This window comes from Manacus candei, unplaced genomic scaffold, assembly GCF_025592945.1.
Source record: "Manacus candei isolate 608988 ecotype Guabito, Panama unplaced genomic scaffold, ASM2559294v1 h1tg000017l, whole genome shotgun sequence".
Taxonomy (NCBI): Eukaryota; Metazoa; Chordata; class Aves; order Passeriformes; family Pipridae; genus Manacus; species Manacus candei.
The window spans coordinates 12,878,596-12,903,550 of record NW_026138065.1 but is presented as its reverse complement, the minus strand read 5'-3'; the positions used below and the strand labels follow the sequence as shown (position 1 = coordinate 12,903,550).

Below are 24,955 nucleotides of genomic sequence, written 5' to 3'. Positions count from 1 at the left end.
AGGGCTGATCTAAATATTTCTTTGAGCTGGAGAATTGGTTTCTTGTTTAGGAGAAAAAAATAAAAAGAGGATCTTTGGACTATTTTTAAAAAATAGAAAATAACATCATACATCCCAAATACAAGGAAATTGTACTCTCACAGGCTTCTGCGTTATGCTTTAGAATAGAATTACCTTCAAATGATGTTTTTTTTTCTTTTATAAAATGCATGCCAAAAGTAAAAGGGAGAGTCCTTTTTTTTATTCATTTGAGATTTTTATTTTTTTTAATCATATAAATGAGCTCACTAGCAATTTACAATCTGTGCCCAGAAAGTCAGGATTTCAAATCAAGGTCCTGTGTTCCAGAGCACCCACGCTTCCAGAACCTTTGCCAATTGGAATTCTCTAAGAACAGGACCGGAAGTACTGGCTTAGCACTTTAATTTATTAATAACTTTACCTTATTTCTTTCAGATGTATATGTTATTACAGACACTTCTATTTTTTACTTCAACAGTCATATATTGTTCATCATACTTAAATCCTGGATATCTCATTACTTCTTTCTGTCTTTCATTTTTCTGTTTCAACATTGTGACATCTGTATGCTATCATGGTATTAACAATATTGCACTGTTGTACAATATAAAGTTTTAAGAGTTACTCAAGCTGTTGAACAAATGGCTTCCTTTACAAAGCAGAGCAAATGTTCTTATTTGCTGATGTTAGTGTTGAATTTCAGTTGCAAGGTGGAAGAAATAAAGGCATATCACCTTGCCTTTTGTCAGCACAACTCTGCAGACTGTTGATTTGTGTAGAAGTTATCAGACTGACAGACATGAGCTGTGTAGGCAATATTCAAGAGAAAAGAAGCTATCATAGCAATAAAGTAGTCTGACATTAACTGCTAGCTCAGATGCTTGATTTAGAATGCTGTTAAATCAATGTATTTCTCTAGAGGACATTTTTTCTCTTACGTGTTAAAAAATCTTCAGTGACAGCACAGAAAGTTCAGATTCCTGATGCAGATGCCTGAGCTAGATGCTTAAAGTAAGTGTAAATACTTTTCTGTGATCCTGCATTTTGTTCCAAGGCCACTGAAAATAGGAAAAAAAATCTTATATTATTTAAACTGATCACCTTTTACATTGAAATTATTGAGAGATAATAAACTGTAGAATTCTTTTCAGAGGTTAGTGAGTTTGTTTTAGTATGAGGGTGGAAGGAAGATAGACTATGTCCTGTTTTCTAATGTTCAAAATTATGCCAGTCATCTAGTGTCATACGGTTCCAAGAATCATAATGAAATATAGTATAACTAATATCAATGAGATGTATGGGAAAACATAACATAGCTTTAGTTGATTATTTAGGTGCTTGAAAAAAATCTTGGAGGCAATTTTCAAATACATATGGTCAAAAGTGATATAGAAGCTTTTTGAATCTCACTGAAATTCATTGAACGTTTGAGTTCTTCTGGAAGTGCTACTAAATACCTGTTTGCATCTTATGGCACTATAAATTCATTTCGAAAATCTTTTTCTTTTGAGTCTCTACATCTAATTAATAACCTGTAGGTGATACTTTACTGAATCTTTTCAAAACTACTTCTCCCATTTATACGGTAGGAATATCTTGGTGTTCATCCGTATGAGTAGTTTTGGCTTCTTCGAATAGTTGTTATGCTTGTTCTATGTCCTTTCATTTTATTTCAAGTTCTTTCTACCTTAGAGATATTTTGATTTTTTAAATTTTGATAAACTGAAGGTTAATTTTCTCTTGCTACTTTTACGAATACTCCAGTGATTAGAATAGGACTACTGTTAGGGCCACAAATATTAGCTGGCAGTGGGTAGCATTTCTTTATGTACACGCTTTCAGTTTGTTTTTATAAAGTACTGTTGAAGAAGGAAATCATCACCTCAGCAAGCTACTTGACATGTTTCTTCTCTGCAAAAAAAATTGCATGTTTAGAATTACTGTAGGCACTTTTTTCCTGTATGAGCTAGTCTTGGTCTTTTTATCATCCGTTCAAAATCACCCCTAGTTTTACTGATACAAAGATCATCCTTGAAATTAATGATTTTCAACTGTGTAGAAACTCATCTTACATCTGTTTGTCACATGGCAGCCATTTAATTCAGAAGAATCTCCTGTAATAGTTGTTATAGTTGTTAGAGCACTATATAGATATTTTTAAAAAGCGTAAAAATCTTCCAGACTGTAGAAATGGAAGACACTCAGGGACTTCCTGCTCTTCCTTCTGTGCTCTAAGACTGCACCAGATCAATGCAGCCTATACCAGGGCTTATGTGACTGGTTCCACTATTTAGTTAACTTAATTATTATTAGTTCACCCAGAAGTTAGCACACTTTTTTTAAATTAGAGGTTAAGCAGTTATTTCTGGATAAAGAATACAGCATTATCCTCTGTATATGTGTATGTGCACTACCTGTCAGTAATGTATTAGAGCTCTTCTCAAGGCCAGCTCAAATGTATTTTATGTACTTTTATCTTCTGTCATTCCATGGACAACAATGCCTGGAAAAACCTTCCTTGTTTCTCCTGTCTTCCACAACATTATTCATAAAATCGACTACTTAGAAACTCCATGGTCTTCCCATACAGATGCACACTTGAAATTAACTTAGCTTCAAGTTAGCTGTTCTTAAATATAATAGTAATTCTGCTCCAACTATCATGCATTTTTTAGATCAAGTCATAACATTTGTAGAGATGTGGAGTTACTTTTTTAAAAAAACATAGACGTCATTATTAAACTTAAATATAATTTTCAGAATTAATATATGAAGGAAAAATTGATATCAAGTATATTACCAATGAAAACTATTACAAAATCAAGCTAAACAAAATTCTTTAATTAGAGACCTCTCTGATTACCACAAGTGTTTTAGTAGCTGCCTTGTTAGCAGCCTATTTTTCATAAACTTGGATTTCCATTTTGCTTGTCACAGACTTCACAGCTGACACACAAAATTAATTGTTCTTTAAGTTAACTTAGTTTCAATACATAATATACAGTGGATCACGGGTTAAAAGGCAAGCTCTCCCAGAAATTAATCATGGCACATAAAGCAAGGTCAAAACAAGTCCTTCCAAATCTGTGATTTGAGACCATGCATCCTGCAAGCTATTGAGAGCTCCAGACTTTAAAAACATACTCTCAGTTGGCTGGGAGTGCTTTTCTGATGCATTTCAGCTGTGTAATTTGCATCCTGGTTCGTCCAAACATATGACTGATTCAGAAGCGGATTTTTTTAAAAAATATGGAAGTCTGTTATTTAATGAATGGGTAAAAGTGAAATAGCACAGTGCTCATTTAATCATTTTGCAGTTGTGCTATCAGAAAAATTGGGTGGAATCTGAAATAATGTGGATAGAAAGCTTCTGTGATTTATGCATGGTCTGAATGGTAAGCAGTCTACATTAGAGAAGAATTTCTGAAGGGTGGAAAGCAACAGAAGAGAAATAAAATTGATAATGTAAAAGCTGTCTCCAAGCTGCAGTACAGTGTGTGTTTACATTATTTGCAGAAAAAAGATATAAAGAGGGAAATGCTAGACCAAGAATTTGGGACTAATTCACAGTCACTAACAAGAGAGCACTGTTAGTTTAACATGTTTCTATCCTGTTTATGACTGTTCTACTGTGAGTTTTCTTCCAATCATCAGCATAAGAACTTGTGCTTGATATGGCTTGTGGTTTTAGATTCTGTTTTCATGATTCAAACTTGCCTGGATCAGCACTGCAATACCTTTATTTTTGTACTATGTTCATTTCTAAAAGATCACTATCAAAATTAGTTTTAAATTAATCTCTTAACTCACATTATACATTGACTTAGAAAGCTTTTGTGTGTGTGTGTAATCTGTTTGGGTGTTTTTTTTTTCTGGTGAGCACTGAAAAAGAAAACCTCATTCTTTGTTTACTGCTGTTTTTCACAGAAAATGGGTCTTTGTTTGATACTTTCATATTCTTCCTCCTTCAGGGAGTTTCTGTTGGGAAAACTATTCTTTCTGATACAGCAGGGTTCTGGCAATAGGCCTCAGCACACCCTTGCTCTTATTAGTCTAAGTTAGGCCTGCTGTCCTCAGGGCAGAACCTTGTAGTCCTAAAAGTAAGAATGGAAATGTATGAAAAATTGCCTTTTGAGGCTTCATCTACTGTAATAACATTAAATAATAAATATTTAATGCTCTGTAACTTCCTTTACCTTACAACATACAAGAGAAAAGGGAAAAAATAGAACCATTTTGGATCTCTGTGTTATGAGACATCTTCATATGATGCTGATTTTGCTGTCGTGTGAAATTAGCTGTGATTATCCATGCTCCAGTTTTGATTAGCATAAATTCTGCATGGCAGCCTTATTGAGACCCTGAGTAAGCTATAATTAATGCAGAATACAGCAGCTGGCTTGCTAATGTTATTAACTACAACAAATGAAAGACTTTTGTTTTAATATTTGTTTCTACACCAAAATAGAGGGTTTAGGATTTCTAAAATGTATTTTTAGGGGGTTTTCTTATGTTAGTTTAATACTTTCAGTGGAAGTATCTTGTGGTTAGTTACTTTTATTTCAGATTAATGTAGTCTTTTCTGATGTAACTCACCAGTATAACAAAACGCCCTCAAATTTAAATAAGTTAAAGTGATCATCTTACCTTAAAAGAGTATAAAATTCTGAAATACAGATACATACTGAATATTTCCACTGTAGCAGTTAAGTGTGACAACTAAGCAATTCAGTAATTTTCAATTCAGTCTTTCTACCTAACCCCATGATTAGGTTTCCATTGAATTTCAGTTAATTAAACAGTTTCCATCATGGCTTTTTCCCATGAAGCTGAGTGCACTTCAACTTTTTAAGCAGAGCAGTGTGAAATCTTGGGGCTAAGTATTTTTTTATAAAGATATCTTCAGTGTGATGTGAAATTCCTGGTGTTGATCTTCAGATGATAGTGTAGAGACCATCTCTTTATTCAGTTTTCTCCTCCAGTGAGTGGGTTTTGGTGTTATTTCATTACTAGGTCTTCGGGTTGATTGTGTTGAATTTTTGTTTTAGTTTGGGGATTATTCTTTCTGCTGCTGATTGATGTCTTGGAAAGCTCATTTTGTAAGTTATAATAAAGAAATAGAATGTCAAAACAGGAATTTATTTCTTCTGCAGTCCGTCTCTCGTATAACAGTAAGGTCCAGCACTGCTGTAGTGCTAGTCTTCATAAATGCAGTCAAGGAAGGAAAAAAAGCCATACTGAAAGCAGCAGCATTCATATATGTATTTAATACTCTAGAAAGGAGTTTTGATATGTTTCTTGGTTGATTTTTTTTTCCCTTCTTAATTCTAACTGGTTTTTTTTATATGTTTTAGCAAAAGTGTTTGGGCTTTTTTTCCTCCCCTCTAGTTTACCTTATCACCCTCAGTCATGTTATAAAACCTATGTACATGAATATCTCTGATTTTTCTAAATTATTTTCTCAGTGACTTTTGGTAATATGTGTCATGGGGAAATTAAGCTTCAGCCTAGGTTGTTTCGGGAGAAGAAAATCTCAGTCACAAACTTAGAAATTTTTCAAATATGGTATGCATTCTGTGCCAAGCATGCTCTTTCCTTTAGCAAGTTCATTATCAAAATAACCTTCCTTGGGCATTTTCCTGATTTCTCTTTTGAGAGGACATGCAGATGTTAACCATTATCCTTGGCATAATAGCAGAAGCTGGTCATCAATAAATGTAAGGTTCAATTGCTCTGGTCTTTTTCAAAAGAAACAATAGTTCTCAACTCTACCAGGAAATACTGACTGACTGACTAAGAGGCATCTAGGTGTGTGTCTCAGGGCTGAGCCACAATAACTGACTAAAAATACTTTACTTTCTATGCCTTTTTATTACTCCCTTAGAACTGAATTGAAAAAAGGTCCTTTAGAAAAAGAACGGTGTTACTTGGCCTCATGATTTCACATTACCTTTGCTCTGCCACATACATGTGCCTCTAGGTAGGCAAGTAAAGGCAAGATTTGCTAGGGAATTCTCTGGAATTCTTGTTGTCTATGGGTTTCTTGTTCCTCTTGAGCACCTAGACCCAACTTTGTTCAGTGCTGGGCTGTTTTATGTGTTTTTCTGGTTCAGTTCTTGCTGATGTGTACTCTTGCAACAGTCTTTGGTTGGAGGAAAACAGTTTACTATACATTCTTCTGGTAGAGAACTAAGGATCAAAGATAGGTGACTACCTCAGAAGATATCGTTATTGCTGAGGAGAAGGGTATTATCCATCTCTTGAAAGAAATAGAATGAAAACCAAAAGCCATTTTGGCTCTCCTTTACTTTTAGAAAGGTTTTTCTCACTTTGTCCCTTTTGATAGGAGGGCAACTACAGCCTGTGTGAAATGTTTTGGTTAGAAAGAACAGGTTGGAGTTTTAACTGTGCATGTCCTATATGAAATACGTAAATCTTTTACAGCCCTATTTTACATAATTCTGTGCTCGAGTTTTCATATATTCCATATATTTAATTTCATTTTTATGGATATTTGTAGTGATAAATATAATAAACTGTTTGAGTCAGGAATATGATAAGTAAAAGGATATTCACCTTCTGTTGTCATTTGTTTCTGTGCCACCTGGCAAGCAGACATACCTTGTCTAATCTATATTAGGAAAAAGAAAATGTATAGTCAGTATTCTTTTTTTGTACTTATTCTCAGTTGTGTTTTTTTCCCTCCTCCTGTGATTCTTTATCATCTGCTTGATTTATTTTGTTAACATCTCTGCAAATGAAGTAACATTGTTAGGATTTTTCATTTGTAAAAATGAAAGTCTTGCTACTATATAAATTCATATGTTCTTTTCACAATCCTTGAACTGCTAAATCACTTAAATTACTATGAAATAACATTCAGAAGGCTTGCATATTAATTGAGGAGCTGAACAAAACTCATCCAAAAGAAACACTAGGCACAGAGATGGTTTTGAACTCTTGCCCTTTTCAGGCAGTTGGGTACTGGCTGCAGCTGCCTTAGATACCTTGGCTCAGGTTCAGAACTTAAGTTTGTCTTCTGAGGATAATAAGCTAAGTAAGCATTTAAAATTATAAAATTGTGCTTTACAGGGTATATGCCTGTCATTGTTTCCCACCATTTGCCTTCTAAATAATTGTAATAGCATCTGTCAGGAACCAGGAAGCCATAAATCTAAAACCAGTTGGTGGAGTTTGAACTTGCACTTGTTTTCCAGAAATGTACCGTAGTAAGTGGGTTAAGGGGCTAGTGCGGGATTAGAAATCCTCTTCCCTTTGTCTTGAGAATGATCTGCAATGCATCCTGGAATGCAAAACCTGGAAAGATGGTGAGAACATGCAAGTGGAAGTCTGACTCTATCAATATAGCTGTGACATCCAACTTAGAAGTATGGTGTATTATGGCCATATAGCTTTCCAGATTTTAATTTGGTTTTGAAAAATAGAAAGGCTTCTGTGTTCCAGATTGTCTTATGAAGACTGAATTACTGAAATAAAAATAGTATCTCCCTAAGGAAGATTTTGTCAGTTGTTTGTAAAGAACACATTGCAAGAGAATAAAATACTTACTGCGTTTCATTATTCAGAAGAAGAGCAGTAGGTCTTTGAGAAATCTGTAAATACCTGCATTAAAAGATAGTTTGCTTTGCTTGGTGGTTGGAGCAGGTAATTTTATGTATGAAAGCTATGCTGTCTGTTGACTACTGTAGTAGAAAAGGAAGTAGACTTTTCTTTTGCATAAATAATCATATATAGTAGCAAATCCTCTGTCCAAAGCCTCTAAAAATCTATTCTTCTGAGAGGACAGGCTTTCGGTTTTGTCAATTATGAGATAGCAAAAGAATAAAAGGTTATAAAATAAATGAGAAAAAGAAAATATTACTTTTTAGATGCTGTTAGTTCCAGAACTATTCCTTAGCAGGTGCAAGTATGTTCAGATATGCAGTTGTTGGATCTCCAGTATCAAATCCAGCTTTTAGTGATCGGAACAAAAGTACGTTTCAAATGCATGGACCTTGAAGGAAAATAACCTACTAATATCTGGGAGCTTGGTACATTTTGGGTTGTATTTGATACACCACTTTACAGAGTTGTCTGCTTGTTTGCGATTTTTTTTCTTCTCCTAAGAAATGCTATGTATTTTCAGGTTGGATGAGTTAATTGAAACATTTCTCAAAGATAACGATCCTGATAGCACTCTGGATGTTGGTGCTGACATGCGCAAGATCAAGTATTGCTTCATTCATATGAAGGTATTTTTTTTAAACATGGATGGAAGTGCAGCTCGCGCTCTGAAAATAACTTGAAGACATTCATTGTTGAAAAGTGTTAAAAAAAATGCAATACAGTTGAGGGGTGCTGGAGAAGGGTGGAACACCTGAACTTTGAAGTGCTTGGAGGACTGATAGAAATTTTAAATTTAATTGGAAAAATTCACCAGTGTTTTGTGGAAACCTCAGCAAGGATCTCAGCATGCAGTAAATTGTAATAGAGCACTGGTACTTATTGGAATCAACACAGACTAGTTATTTGTATATGGCTTGATCTTCCGGTCTGTATTTCCAGCACTGTGGAGGCCTTATTTTGGACAAATATATTGAAAGATATGAAAATGGAGATTAAAACCACTAAATCCCTGAATCTGTTACACTAACTCTCCTGAAGGTATTGCAAGCCCTTCTGAATCAAAGAGCAAACAAGATATGCTTGTTAATTATGAAACTAGTGAGGAAAGCAATAGAAGATACTACTTTTCTGTATTTTGGGATACAGTTTTTCCAATAAAACAATGTATGCATTCCTGATCTTAATTTATTGTCCTTAAATAATTATTTTTAGTTATATTGTTAATATTGAAAGTTCTGTCATACTAGGGAACACTGGAATTTATGTCTAATTTATGTCTAAGAGTAAAGTAAACTGTACGCTTGGTAGTGAAGATTGACCAATACAATTTGTTCCCTACTTGACACAGTAGATATAAGTTGACAGTCAACTGGTGGCATGATTTTGTTCTGCCAAGAGCCTAGAAAGGCTTTACCTTTCGTACCATAGCTAGACCATCTCAGAGTAGAATAATACTGAGCTGGAGGTAAAGTTAAAAGGGTATGCTTTTTTTGTTTCTCCTAATAGCAACTGATGAATCATCCCACAACTTCTGATAAAAAACTGCTCTCACAAAACATCTCTGAAGAAGAAGACACTAACAAAGAATCAGGAGAAGAACTGGAAAAACTTAAAGACCTTCTGCAGCAAAGAGACAATGAAATCAGTATCCTTTGTGAGGAAAAAAATACTATTTTGTTTTGAGATGGGCTTATAGTTTGGCTTACAGTGGGTTTTGTGTATGTGAGATAGGCTGTATGGAAGCTGCCCCCACTGTGTTAAAGCAAATACAGTGAGCAAATGAGCAAATACTCAATTCCCAACTTCTGCTTTACACCTGCATCTCTTTCAATTGTAACCCAAATCAAAATCCTGGATCCAAGCACCACTTAGCTGTAGAATGGTCCACCCAATATCCAAATAGTGTGGGTCAAGTCACACCTAAAACACTCTTCTCAAGCAAATTAAACCATTTTTTAGAGGGGAAAACTCTCATGCAGTATAAAAACCAATTTATTACCTTACAAAGAATAGAATTTCCTGTATGTGTTATTTTTAGCCAAATGAAGTGCTACTTTGGGGACTATTGGGCTATATGCCTTTAGAACAAATATAAAAGTTGTACTTTTTACATTTAACTTTAAAATTTAAAGCTAAAGCTTTTTGGACATGAAAGTACTAAACTGCTCAGACGTACTTCATCCATTTCACTGCCTCACAAGAAATATGAGTAGCTGTGCTGTAGCGCAGTGGGTGGGAGTTATTTTTAGCAGATTGACAGAACTGTGGGCAAACTGCAACATCGCGGTGTCCCTAACTTTGTGGCTGCTCAGTGGGTAAAATTTGAGTATGGCAGAGAAAAGAAAATATGGATTTGCTAAGTTTAAAGATAATAGAGATTCTCTCACAGGTACTAGTAAAGAGCAAACCCAGTTGTGTTATTTGTGCTCAGCAATTCCTGATGAATTTTAAATGTCGAATGAAAATAGCATTTTTCATTGGGTTATAACATGCTACCAGTCTGAATGGAGGTGTTGGGAAAGCTTCTCTAATTCTGCTCTGTCACAGATGATAATATTTTCATTTTCCAAGGTGCGATTTCAAATAAATTTATCTAAAACAGCGACTCATTCCTTTCAAGAGAGACTTCAATTTTATGTCAATTTTAATGTCTGAATTCCCAGAAACATTTCTTCCTGAAATGAATTATTTCATTAGTATGGGAAAAAAAGCAAAATATCTCTATCAAATGTGCTTGTGCTCAGTAGATTTACACAGCTTTTTTTGTACAAGGAGGAAACTTGTGGAAATCCATGTTAGAATTATATAGGAAGAATATAAGTATTAAGACTTTGAAGACAAGACTGATTTAGAGAGTTGCTAAGTGACTGTACATCATCACATTAATAACATGTCTAATGTGATGAAGTGGTGGGAAGTATGGAAGCTGTTTAGTTAATAAACTATGAGTTCCTTCTTGCCTACAGTAACTAGAAGCTATCATAACAACTGAATTGGAAAGTGTTTTACTATTACAACCTAGTCAAGTTAATTATATTCCCTAAAGACTACTTAGATTTTTTGCTGTTCATTTAGAAGATTAATTAGTATTAAAATGAATAACATATCAAAAACATATCACAGGGACTTCTGTGGTTTCATCTGAACACACACAGGATTTCCATTGTACGCCCTCTATGAGCTGTTAGGCAAAATGTGTTTATACCAAATATACTTCCAGTAAATGCATAGTGTTATTGAAAGAAATTTCCTAAAGACCTTTTCTGCATTTTAATAAACCTTCTTACTGTGAAAAGCCTAAACATTTGCGAGGCTACCTGTAAGTTAAAAGAGTTTTTTCTTTTGTTTGGAAGTCTTGTTTATTACAAAATTTTAAAAATAAAAAGGAAGTGTCACACAATGGCAATAAGATCCTAGACTTTTCCTTCCTGTTTGTATGTAAATGCTTTTATCAGGAGTTGATTGAATGGGATCAACAATTTGTGGTCAATGTGTGAATTTGTTAATGTTTAGTAAAAATGAATCTGCTGTTTGGAAAAACTGAGGTGGATGATTGTTGCTCTATATATGTTAAGAAAAATAAATTCTTAATTATTTCCTTAATGTATCGTGCAGATATTCTGGTAAATATGCTAAAAAAAGAAAAAAAGAAAGCACAAGATGCTCTTTTCCAGCTTAATGCCAGCTCTGCTTGTTCTACAGTCTTGGAGCAGTCTCTATCTATAAACTCGGAAGATAGGCAGAGCCCATCTAGCTGTTTTAGTCTGAAAGGGGCAAAAGATTTCAGCTCTTCTGTTCACAGACTACCTTTTCTTTCTAGACAAACAGGTTAGTGTAATTAATTAAGAGAACATTTATTGGATTATTCCAGTATGATTTACAGCGTATGAATCAAATGTGAACCAAAACAGGAAAGCTTTATTTTCAATATCAGTCATATTGTACTAATTCTGTATCCACAAATACAGGGTTTTAAATTTAAAGCTCTCTCAAAGTGCTGATGGCTTTTACAAGCTGATGTGACTACTCTGTGGGACAGCCCTACAAAACCAGAGTATAAATTCAGTTGCAGGCCCTTGAATCTTTGAGTAAATTCTCAGAAAAAAAAGACCTTTTGAGCATAATTCATTAAAAACATTGAACAATTTTAGGTGGGCAAATATCTCTGCATTCCTTCAGAGTGGCCTGACATTCTGCTACTGGTTGAATAATGTTGGCAGCACTTGCACTTGCAATCTTTTGTAATGTATAGCTGATAGCTATTGTAATGATAATGCCTTATAATGTTATGTCTTAAAATGCTTGCATTATTGTGCTCAGGGAATACTTCAAATGGCAGACATAAAAAGGTAGTAGAAACATTTACTAATACTACAGCTACAGCCTTGCCAGTGTGCCTTAAACCCAACCTCAGGAGACCAATTGTGTCTACAAGAATATAACAGTGTTCAAGCTCTTTCATTGTGTCTCTGAAAATGTTCTCCCTGATATAGAAGTAATTTTATTTTTTACATTCTATTTTTTTTATTTCTTCAAATTCTCAAAGTAACAAACTTCAATATTTATCTTCATATTGTAACTAGCCTTTATATTTAAAAGTTCTTGTAGACTGAAGATTAAGTATTTTTTACAGTTTGATTCTTCATGGTACCAAGAGACATATTTGAGAAAAATTTGCTATGTAACACTTGTAAACATATACAAATAGTTCAGTGTTGAAAAAGGTCTCACTGTGTACGTATACATAGTATACATAAAGCCATCATATCAGATGTTAAGTCGTGCTACAGGAGAGTTATTTTAATGAAACTTAATAAATTCTTTTTAGAAGTATTAGAACTTTTCTGTAGTCTTTAAAATTGCATTTGAATAATAATAATAACAAGAACAACGATCAGAATGGATCATGACCCAAAAATTATCAAAAATAAAAGAAGTATTTAAGAACAAGAACTAAGGTAAAATAAGGCCAGAATTCTCAAGTAAAAGAAAAAGAAAAAAAGTAAAAGAGAAAAGTTCTGTGAGTTAGTATAAAGGAAGCCCATACTAGGATAAGCAGCCTATGCGCCGATTAAAAAAAAAACAACAAACCCTAACTATAAAGTACAGATCAATATCACATGAAGAAAAAGTCTGTAACCAAGAAGCATTCAATTTTTTTTTGCAGGCAAGTTACTGTTTTGAGACCCTTAGCTGAAAATTACCATAAACCTCAAGCCGTTATTACTATTTTTCTCTTTTATTATAAAACTACAACAGTGCAAAGATACATTAGTACATTCCTTGGCAGCTTAAAACTCTTTTTTCTGTCTGCTAATGGCTAGGATGTAGCTCTCTTTCCTGGTGAACTCAGACCTGAACACATTTGTATGCCTCAGACATGATTAATCCTGTTTGTTCTATCTAAGAATGAAGCACAATGTCTTGAAAGAACACCATCTGGTGAAAAACATGGTTGTCACCTTACATAGCAAAATAAGTAATTTTAATACTCTAGTATCCACTAGATACGTATTCTGACCTCAGTTTTTCCTTTTAACCTTCAAATTTCTATATGGGTTTGAAAAGCTTTCTCATCATGGTTTTTGACAGGCTACTGCAATGATGAAATTGTCAACTGGCTGGGGAGACTTGTGAAAGAGTGGGAAAGAAGTTTGAGGGACAATTGCAAAAGTATTAAATATTCTTCTCAGGAGTTAGGTTTTACCTCAGGCTTCATCAGACCTCATAACTAATTCTTCTAATATTGTCTTACACACTTCAATTAATACGGCTATTAATTAAAAAATTTCCAGAAGCTTATGTATTCAACCCCAAAAGTTTTAAATACTGAATCATGAGATTAAATATTCAAATCATTAGTTTCCAGAAGACTGAGTTTTAAAAGATATGAAAGTATAATTAATATTTACTGATAATTTTTTTGAAAATGTGTTCTTCCGCATACTAAATTTTCAGAACTAGCTGCAGGCATTCCCAGAACCAGATTTTATAAGATTTCAGGGATCTGTTTCACCTCATTTGTAAGAGTGATCCCACCAGATTTAAGTATGTGGTTAAATCATTGTGGAAGCAGCTCAAACAATGGAAATAATATTAAACAGCATGGATTGTGTATGTAGGGCAGTTTTATAGTTGGTATTTGAAAAGGGTTAAATGTTAACCATTGCAGTTTTCTTTCCTTGCATCATCTGTGCTGGTTATTTATGACAATAAGTAACAATATTCTTGCAAGTTGTTAATTTCTAAATCCACTTAAAATAACTTTCAGTAACTGTAGACAGGTTTTTCATGCATAGTTGCATATTGTCTTTATTTTCTAGTTGAATTGTTCAAATAAAAAGGTTTTTTGGTGTCAGTAGGTTCTAGAAGTGCTTATGTTTTTGTTAGCAAAGAACATACCTCATCCTAGATTACCACGTATAACTATTACATGTTCATGATTTGCATTTTTATTTACTTTTTTATGCATTTTATGAGGGGATTTTAAACTGAAAGAAGAGAGAATCTTCAGCTTGAATTTCAGACATGGCAGCTGACAAGTAGAAACTTAGATTTTGCTAGTGTACTTTTGGGAATGCTTTTCTTAAACTAGTTAAGGTTGCCAGTTATCCTCTAAAATTCCTTTGTAATTGAATTAAGAGTCAATTGTCACACTTGCTATTGTTTCAGCTACTGAGGAAATCCCTTTGCCTTCAATTTTTCCTATTCATAATGCTCCTTATCGTTTTCTAGGAAAAATTTATTTAATTGGTGTCATAGTAGTATTAGCTAAATATAATCATAACATAAAACTTTTGATTACCTTAGAAATATGTCAGCAAAAAGTAGCTATGTTGTATCAACAAATGACTAACATAATTGCATCTTTTATATAGTGTCATTTGTTCTTTAGTCTTTAGAGAACAATTTAAAGAACAATTTGCAAGAAGTAGCAAATTCTGTTTCGATCAAAGCTTTCTCTTTTTGCAAACTTTTGTGTGTGTATGTTCATATGAATTTACTTTGAACATAAATAGGAACCAGCATGTCAGCTCAGACTGACTGGATTGTTGAACCTTTTCTCCTGCACTCTGCATTAGTGAGGCCAAGTTGGATGGGGCCCTGAGCAACCTGCTCTAGTGGAAGATGTCCATGCCTGTGGCAGTGGGGTTGGAACAAGATTATCTTCAAGGTCCCTTTCAACCTAAACCATTCTGTGATTCTAAGTTTGGATGAGGCATCATTCTCACTCAAGCACAGAGCCTCATTTTTCATATATTGAAAACCTGAAAATAATATTCATCATTATAAAGTTATCCATTAATTTCAAAATCTGTCTGAACTGTATACTTATGCCTTTTTGTCTGTAGTCATTAAGGAGTCACTAAAGATATGTGAAAGCGCTTGGGCCTGAGCCAGGGTCGAACTCCCAACTAGAAGCTTTAGTGTAATATTAGCATACATAATGGGTAATATTAAAGCTATTCTTCATCATTTAAACTTTCTGCATACCTTACATCATTTATGAAGATTTCAGTTTTCAATAGCAGGAAGGCTTATGTGATATGTTACCTGTTTTAGCAGTCTAGCTTTCTTTATTTAATTCTGTACTCTCAAAGCTGTCATTAGATGGATTTAATGCAATAGAATTCAAAATAAATGTTATTTCTAGTGTCTCTAATGCGCTTTCCATTTTCCTATCTCATTTCCTTATCCTGAAAACAATTAAATTAGGAAATCAGCAGAAAGCATAGGAAAAAAAATTTACTTTAGTGAAGCAGTTGTTAGAAAGTCTATCTAATAATTAGATAAACTTTCATTTATTTTGTTGTTGATTTGTTGTGTAGCTTTAACATTTGTTTGCCCAGAACCAGATCTTTACCATTCTGTGTTAGAAAATAGAATAATTTCATTCTGTTACTTCCATGTTAGATTTACTGCTACTTTTACACTGTAAAATCTCCAGACTTATTGACCTGTTACTGAATCCATCAAAAAAAAATTATTTATGCTGCTAAATTTCTGAAAAGTAAATGAACTATAAGAACTCATACAGTACTATGCAGGCAAAGCTTCTTTATCGGTGTGGTAAAAAATGTATTATTTCAGAGAACTGTTGTCTCTCTATGGTGAAGCATATTTTTATAATTTTCCTTTTATGATCGAGGACCATATCTGCATTGGAAGATATGTGTAATGATGTTTTTAGTCTATCCTCTCCAGATATTACTTTGAGTAGGAGAAATGCAGTCATACTATTTCACTGCTGAGCTTGATGTAATAATCTGGGTTAACAGGAAAATTTTTATCTCATCATAGCAGTAAAACAATTCCTGGTCCAAATTTGTCTCACAGCAGGCTGACTTTGAAGGTGAATGAGTATTGACTTCTACAACTGTACATGTTGTATAGGCACAGCTGTAATTTATCTTCTTTTTAAGTCCATCCTGCACTGAATGTGCATGCTCTTTGAAAAGACACTGAGTGAACATAATACATCTCCAAAGGTTTGACATATGGTAGTATTTACCTTCCTGTACATTCTGTCTTTCCCCCACTGCTTGTATGCCTGAAACTCTAAACAGAAGCCTTTGGTGGTAATGACTGTACAAACTGAAAGATCAGTAAAGCCTAACTCCCCACATTTGGTCTGACATTAGATTGGCTCAGTTGGTTAGAGCACCATCAAGGTAGTGGGCTCAATGCCCATATGGGCCATTCACTTAGGAGTTGGACTTGGTCCTTGTGGGTCCCTTTCAACTCGGAATATTCTGTGATTTCCAAGTAGGTTTTTGGGCACTATTATAGCATATTTTTGACTGCTAATAAATACTAAGTTGCAAACAGTTGATTTCATAGAATCATAGAATAGTTAGGGTTGTAAGGGTCTTTAAAGATCATCTAGTTCCAGTCCCCCAACCATGGACAGGGATGCCATTCACTAGATCAGGTTACTCAGGTCCCCATCCAACCTGGCCTTGAACACTTCCAGAGATGAGGCATCCACAACCTCTCTGGGCAACCTGTTCCAGTGTTTCACCACCCCCACAGTAAAGAATTGCTTCCTAACACCTCATTTAAACCTACTGTCTTTCAATTTAAAACCATTACCCCTTGTCTTGTCACTGTCTGCCTGTAAAAAAGTCCCTCTCCCTCCTTTTTATAAGCCCCCTTTAAGTACTGGAAGGCCGTGATGAGGTCTCTCTGGAGTCTTCTCCATGCTGAGCAATGGCAGGTCTCTCCACTTGTCTTTGATTTAATATTAAATGGTATTTTTTCTGAACAGGAATGTCTTTAACTGCTTGTTTGAGTAGCATATTCAAAATAATGTCATTAGTAAAATATTGTTGAACATGAGGTTTGATACCAGTGGCAGACCTAATTAAGCACAACTGAAATTGGACATGTGGATCATTGTACTGTTCTGTATTGTTCTTTTTTCAGTGTGTATTAGGGTCTGTATCAGCATGTTCTTCTTGATGGCTGTAGCAGAGGAATATGCAAGTTCAGTGTCCTAGTAATGTCCTAAATTTCACTGATGGTACTGGGATACATAGCATTGAATTCTTCAGTTAAAAATAATCCCAGTTTACATGTTGTCAGATTTGTTTTCCTTGGATCCCAAAAGACTTCTTTTAGGAGGGAGTAGTAGGTAGGGTGCCTAGAAACAGCGGAAGGCAGCCTGCTGCTCTCATTTTGGCAAGTCAGCTCCCATTACTGGAGAGGTTTTACAGATTGCATAAGACAGAGAACTTAGAGTGAACAGATCAGAACTTGTTATCTTAGTCTAAGTGGTATACCATGAAAGGGGAGAACTTACTTCTCAATACCCATCTTTAATCACAGAGCACTCAAAATTATAAACCCATAACTACATGAGTGAGAGTTAGTAAAACACTATGGCAAATTCAGTAGCTACTGTTATTTATTGCATGAGAATATCTTTCATAAATCTGAAACAGACACAACTGGCTATGAATTTAATTTATGTTTCAGATGAACATTCCAGAAAATGCAAAGATAAATTATTGGCATAATAAACTGAGATTTACAAATGCTTCAACCACATTAGTTTTAATATAATCATTTAGTTCATCATAAAGTGTCTACTGCAGCTTTAGCTGTACTAATAATTTGTGTCTTGTAGAGACATAAATGTAGAACTACACATAGTCTTTCTCAGGAGATGGTGTCAATTACTATAAATTAGTAGTTTTTGGGATAATTCCAAGAATGAAGGAACCTAGCAAATCAGACTTCATCATGCATGCCAGTGGAGTGATAAACATTTTATTGTATTATACTTTTACTGCATTATACCACTTCTTCTGTACAGAGAAATATTATTTTGAAATCAGTCTCACACTGCTGCTTGCTTCTTAGCATAATTCTGTCAGCGTAAGAGACGTATGATACCATTTTTCCTCCTGCTGGATTTGTTTTTCTCTTGAAATATAAACAGCCTGGTTACCAGACAATAGTGTGACTATTGTGACGCTCAAAGAACACAATAAATCTTAGTAAGAACTTCAAATAATTGTATATGCTGATGGACTTGAAAGGGATTATTTTGCTCTCACAAAAGATTTTGTCAAGATCATGTTTTGACCAGTTTGAGCCACTTCCTTTATCTTTCATTGAGAAACTGTGAGGTTTTTTGAGAAGTTGGTAAAGAATTGACCTCCTGTGTACCCCCTTCATGGTTTAAGATCACTTTTTGCTCAACACTATGCAAATACCTATACAAAAGAGCATTCCTGCTGAAGGGCTGACAAGCTGACTTTGAAATGTAAGATGAGAGATGGTTTCTATAAACAGACGATGATTATGAATAGCATGAAAGTAGTGATGATAACACACGAACTGCTCATTTCTGAAAGCTAAATATTTTTGTCTTGTATTAAGATTTCTCAAAATATTTATCTTGTCTATTTTATATATTTATGTAATAATTCAGGGAAAAATACTTCCTTCCATTGTTGAAAACCCACAGAAAGTTCCCTAATGGAAAAGATTGACTGAGGTTTTCCATTAGAATCTCTTCTGTCTTTTAGTTCAGAAAAAAGACAGGTCTCAACCCTCTAGAAAAATTAAAAGCTTAGCAAACCTATTTGTATCTTGGAGTCTTTTCTGTGTCCGGTAGTGCTTTGGGATATCTGGTGCCAGACTCTTGGCACTGTGCCCATGACAAATCTTTTGTCAACAAACACATTTAGCCATTTTATTGCTATTTGACCAGCAAAAGAGCTCACTAGTGCGTTTAGGGCACTGTTCAGACTTACTGTTGATCTTTCTCCTTAGTCAGAAAAGAAAGTATGTGCTACATTTTCTGTTACAGGTCCGGGAAAAAGTTTTTATTCCATTTGCTTTCCAGCTGAACTTCTACTGATGCTGCACATATTGCATTGCTACTGTTAAACCTTTGTAACAACTATTTAAAAAAAGATGTGTTGTTTTACTAACTTCTTAAGCATAAAATATTTTCTACAGTGTAGAGTGATTATTTGCTACAATAATTTATTTTTTTTATTGCCAAGTTTACGGATGAAGCAGAAAGTATCAGACTTCACTGCTTAAGATTTAGGTATTTTAGAAAGCCTTCAAAATAAATTCAGCAAATGTTAACAGTCAGCATAAGCTTTGGAATAATTTTATTGAAGTTTGCTTCTGATAAGCGTAACAAAGCTATTTTCTGATATTTCAAGTTACCAGATAAAACGTGTATTGCTAAGGCTCCAATTTCTGTAATAAATATGAATGAATGTCTATCTTCAGACACATGTTCGTAGCATGTAGTTGTGGAAATTTTTTACTTTGTCATGTCCTTTTATACATTTTGGTATATCTCATTACCTTAAGAGATCACAGTTTTATTCCTCTTTTTAATGTTTTAGAAGGAACAAAAAGTAAAATTCAAAGTAGTTTCTAGAAAAAATTACTGTCTTTAAATGTACAATGATTGCAGTAAACACCAAGTAGACTACCTCTGTGAATTTATAGAACACTCGACTAACTTCTGGGGGTTGGGGTTTTTGTTTGTTTGGGTTTTTCTCAAAATCTAGTTTTCTATCTGTACTGCTTCCAAGATCTTTTTTTTGGTCAGACTTCACAGTGAATCCACTGTCAGTTTTCCTTGAGTGAGGACTTTGAACTGAACTCACTAAGATTAGTGAACAGCAAGAAACCAAATCTGTTAAGAAGTTTGAGACTCTGCAACATCTTTGTAAGGAACAAGAGATGATTATTCTTTGTGACAAAGAAATATAAATACATGTCGTAAGATTTAAAGTTAAGTGAGCCCTTGCATTTGGTATTCCATGATAAAGCACTGTGTGTTACAATTTTTATCATCTTAACTGTTTCTAAATATGAACGTAGGGTTATTTTTAGAAGATGAAGTCTGGATTTTCCTTTTTGGAGCTTGATCCCCATTTGCAACATCAAAGGCAGATTTTGCAAGTCATAAGGATTTAATGAGAGTAAGGAGCAGATCATTACAGGACTTTCATTAGTTTCTCAGAGACATTGAAATTTACTTATATATTGAAAATGTTGTTATGTAAAGACACTTACTGCTTATAACAACAGCTTTTTCTTTCTCCATATTTATTTGGTTTTACAAAATATTTCTGTTTTTTCTAAGATGCCCATCATGTCTTTCCTTCCACTTCTCAGATGAGAATGTTTTCTAATGTGGAACGTATGTTTGGAAGCTTGTTGAAGATGCTTTTGGCAGTTTTTACTGCCTTCCTCTTGAGTCTGTTTAGATGGGGAAACTTTCCAGTATTTTTATGCTAGTTTACTGTTCTCTGATCCAGATTAGTCTGCTAAATGTAACCTACTGTTCCTTAGAATTTCTCTACTATTTCAAATCTTTTTGGCTTCCTCTTTCATTAGCCATATTTTGGCTATTGGATCCTTCAAACTAACTCCTTGAAGTTGTTTTTGGGGTTTTTTTGGTGACTGAAGCGCTTCAATTCTTGGTATTTTAGAGGTAAAAATATACTTCCGAATGTTTCTGTGCACTTGAAGGGTAATCAAATTCCTTTATATATTGATTGTCAGATTTGGCAAATACCTCTGTAAAACCTCTTCCATGTTGTTGTTGTTATGAACATCAGTCCTGAGAGACTAGAGTATCTTTTAACAGAGCCACTACACGCACATTATATATGGATATCGGTAATCAAAAGACTAGAAGGTCCTCCTGTTAGCTTAATCTTTATATATTCCTGTACAGATACTGCTAATTCTGCTAAATAATAGATTAGTCTAGAGTTCTGATTCTCTTTTTTTTGTGTATTTAAGCTAAAAAATGCCCTGTTTCATTCTGTTGGTCACAAACCCAGATGTTGTCTTGAGAGACTAATCTCACATATTTGAATATTAAATGAAAGTAGAAATTATCGGAAATATCCCAGAAATCCCTATTTTTTTTCTGATATTTGCAATGCATTTAACTTTAAAGATAAGTTTCTTCCAAATGTTTCAGGCCAATTTCATGCTGCTGTTATTGTACAATTTTTTCCATTGAATTTGGTGGATTTATATGTCTTTTTGCAATTGGCTCCGAAGTATTGGATGCTTTTGGTGAAAAAATCATGGCATGGTTCACTTACCTCTCGTGCATCATCTTTTCGACTCTTACAATTTTAACTCTGGAATACCTATTTAGTAACTGTGTCTTTGTTTCGTTCATTTTCAGTCTCTGTTGTAAGTTCAGAAGGATACTTTCAAAAGAATAACATTATGTTAGCAGGAGGTTATGTGGTATTTAGGTTAATCTGAGAAAAATTAGACCATTATTGACTTCTGTGTGAAAGAAAAGAGTAAACAAATTGTTGGAAATGAACTAACTGCTAGAGCTGAGGTGATATTTGGTTTTCCACAATGTCATGCAGTAAGTTTGGTAGGTTTTACTTTTAGATCAGGTAAAAGCTCTTATTGATTTTCATTGCAGGGCTGATCTTGCAAGTCTGTGGCTGAGATACTCTGCTGTATCTGTCTACCAAGCTACATTGAAAACAGTCTTTGATCTTTTTATTCATACAGTCAGGTAGGAGCTGGTCTAAGACTTCCTTAAGGCAATTTTGCAAGTTGAAATGATTTCACAGTTATACAAAGAGCTGAATTGGTTCTTTGCAAACATGTGTGCATCAAAGATCCTTCACATGTAGGTAATTATGGCCAGTCTCCTGTAGCAGAAATGATTATTTAACGTTTGTAAGCATTTAGCAATAATTCCAGTTTTTCTTCAAACCACTTGTATCTGACCAATGCAGTGAATGGTGGAGCCAGTCATGACAAAGTTCTGCACTGTCTACTTTTGTACTGTATTGCAATGCTTATGATTAATCTACTTTCCCTTAATAGTTTTTCTGGTTTCCCATTTTTCCTGACAATATTCTTTCTATAGGTGAGTCATTTGGTGATGGTTGAGAAAAACACTTGCTGAAAGGTTTTTTTGTTTTTGTTGTTGCTGTTGTTAATGATATCATGCCGAATATTAGTACAAATAGTCCTACTTCTACTGTGAACCTCTGCCTGATTTTCAGCATTCAAATAAAATTAAATTTCATCTTTTGCTGTCTTTTCTAGTTTCCTGATCATCCAACTAGTTTCCAATAATTTTCTATAATAAGTATTCTCAGTCTTTTATTTTTTTGTGTCTTGAGTGTAATAGTCTCCAGCCTTTTCATTTTGGTCAACTCATGGCCCTTGAACTGTTGCTGTACGTTCATGTTACTGAACTTGCTTACTGTTACTATCTTAGTTTTTTAAATGTTTATTGTAATTCTGAAATTCCTTCAAATAATGATAATCTCAAAATCAATATTCTGAAGTTCACCTCTAGGCAGAACTAATATAAAAATGTAAAATGAAAATCTGGTGCTGTTAATATTGGATGCCATATTTGAAACCTTCTGCAGTTTTTTATTATGCCTATTACAATGTCACTATTGCTTTCTGCTGCCATTTTAGGCTTTCTATTACCTAAATATAAAAGCCTTTAAGAGCATCAGTTTATCATGCTGGAACTCACGATAAACTTTCTCAAAAAAGTGAATGGAGAGACTAACTTGTTTAATATTTATTCTGTACATTTGAAGCACAAATCCTATGAGGAGCGGCTGAGGGATCTGGGGTTGTTCAGCCTGGAGAAAAGGAGGCTCAAGGTGGACCTTATCACTCCCTACAACTGCTTGAAAGGAGGTTGTAGCCAGGTGCGAATTGGTCTCTTCTCCAAGGCAACAAATGACAGGATGAGAGGAAATGGCCTCAAGTTGCTCCAGCAGAGGTTTAGACAGAAAATTAGGACAAATTTCTTCTCTGAAAGGGTTATCAAGCATGGGAATAGGCTGCCCAGGGAAGTGGCGTAGTCACCGTCCCTGGAAGTGTGGATATGGCATTTGAAGACATGGTTTAATGGTGACCATAGTGCTGGTGCTGGGTTGACAGTTGTACTTGATGATCTTAGAGGTATTTTCCAACCTCAACAATTCTATTTATCTATGATTTACATGCTATTTTAGGAAGATATTGTCATTCTTTTCTTTATTCCTCAACAGAAATCGAATCAGTTTCTCCATATGCACATCTCAATAATATAGAGAATACATAAGTGGTTCAAGATTCTTAAATCTTTGGCTTTAAAACATATCACTAAAATTTTAACTAGAAGTGAGACTGATATCTTGTCATTGTTTAGAGTATATATATATATATTATATATATATATATATGATTTATTCTCTCCTTAGAGGCAGACTCATGCAGGATTTTTTAATGAAGATCTGAAGCATTTCAACTGCCATTTTCTCTTTGCATTGGTTTATACTTTTTAACAATATGTTTAGCTCACATTTTCAGGCTTTTTTTTTCTTTTGCACTTACGAGTATCCAGTGATCATTTAAAAAGAAAATCCTTGCAAGCTATGTCATATGAAATACATCTAAAACTAGATGAATCTGAAATGTCAGTGAAAGGGATATAAAAATAAAGTTTGAAGAGGTAGCTTTTATTCTCTCTCAAAATCACAGTCTTTAAAACAATAAAGTCAATGTGCAACTAACCTTTTATAATACAGAAGAAAAGTAGATTTTTCCTTCTGAAAGTGTTTGTTTCACTTTTTTTCCCCAAGAATAAAAGTAAATGTATTTTCTAGTGCTTCTTTAGGATTTAATTGCATTCAGAGGACAGGCAGTAAGAGAACATACCCTAAGATGATATTTGTGACTTTGTGTTAATATCAATTGATGAGTTTTATCATGTATTCTACAAATTTGTAAGTCTATTTTCAGGAAATCTCAGTGGAACCCTGTATGTTTAAATTGCCTTAACAGCTTGTGTTACATTTTGATACTATTTTTGCTTCTGTTTAAGAATTTCTAAACCCTTTTCTTATAGTAAACCCAGCACAGAGAAAACTGTGCTGTGCTAGATAATTGTTTGGGAGTTTTTCCACGTGATATCTTGTTGCTTCTGAAATCACTAAATTTACATGTGAGGCTTGTATTCCTGAAATAAACAGTTAAAACAAACAAACAAACAAAAAATCGTAGCATTGCATCCACATAGTATCTAGGCGTGAATGTTGTAAGGACAGGTTCCTGTGTCACTTCCAAAACAGACAGCAGCACCACCTCCTGGGCATAAAACTGCTGGAAATACCTGCATCTGTTGCATAACCAAATGCTGGTTATGCAAGGTGAAGGTTTTATACCTTCACAGGAAGGTATAAAACCCCAGCATAAGCTGCTGTTTATAGCTTGTGGTTCAGTTGGTTTTTTCTTGATGTCTATTACTTAGTGTTTAGATGAAGTGCAAAAGCACAAGATTTAATATTTCTTCCAGTTTTAGTTGCCATCATAATTCTGTATATGTATGTGGCCGATCTCTTTCTGGTTTCTGATGTACTACTTGCGTATTTAAAATGTTGAGTACTTTGATATTTATAGCTAAATCTTTTACATGCTTGTTTTCTGGGCACAACTTCTGCCCCATCAAGGCCTGACGATCAAAACATCCAGATGACTGAAAGAGGATAGCTCGAAGTATCTTATCTCCCACTCTTGTGGGGGCTCTCAAGTTTGGGGACATAGCCTGTAAAGCTAAGAAAGTTAATTAGAAAAAGGATAAGTGCTTTGAAGAATAGGTCCAAGGCAGCCACAGGGTTCATTGTATGACTGCACAATGAAGCAGGATTTATTATCAGGGCTTTTATAAAAAAACTACTGGTATTTTAGTCTCTGAAGAAGTAAATATAAGCATGTTGTCATTTCCCTATGGTGTCAGTTGGACCTAATCACATGTCAAACATTCATG

General features: G+C 34.4%; 1 protein-coding gene across 10 annotated transcripts in view; it reads left to right on the top strand.

Moving 5' to 3' along the window:
• Positions 1-24,955, top strand: part of KIF6 (kinesin family member 6) — a 163,267-nt gene that overhangs the window by 49,065 nt on the left and 89,247 nt on the right. For all 10 annotated transcript variants that reach the window (XR_007903786.1, XR_007903787.1, XR_007903788.1 and 7 more), the window contains 3 exons: positions 8,168-8,273; positions 9,154-9,292; positions 11,263-11,475. Coding sequence is in view for 5 of the 10 variants with exons in the window: in XM_051782878.1 (XP_051638838.1) it covers positions 8,168-8,273; positions 9,154-9,292; positions 11,263-11,475 (458 nt within the window). In the remaining 5 variants the exon portion in view is untranslated. The remainder of the gene's footprint in view (positions 1-8,167; positions 8,274-9,153; positions 9,293-11,262; positions 11,476-24,955) is intronic.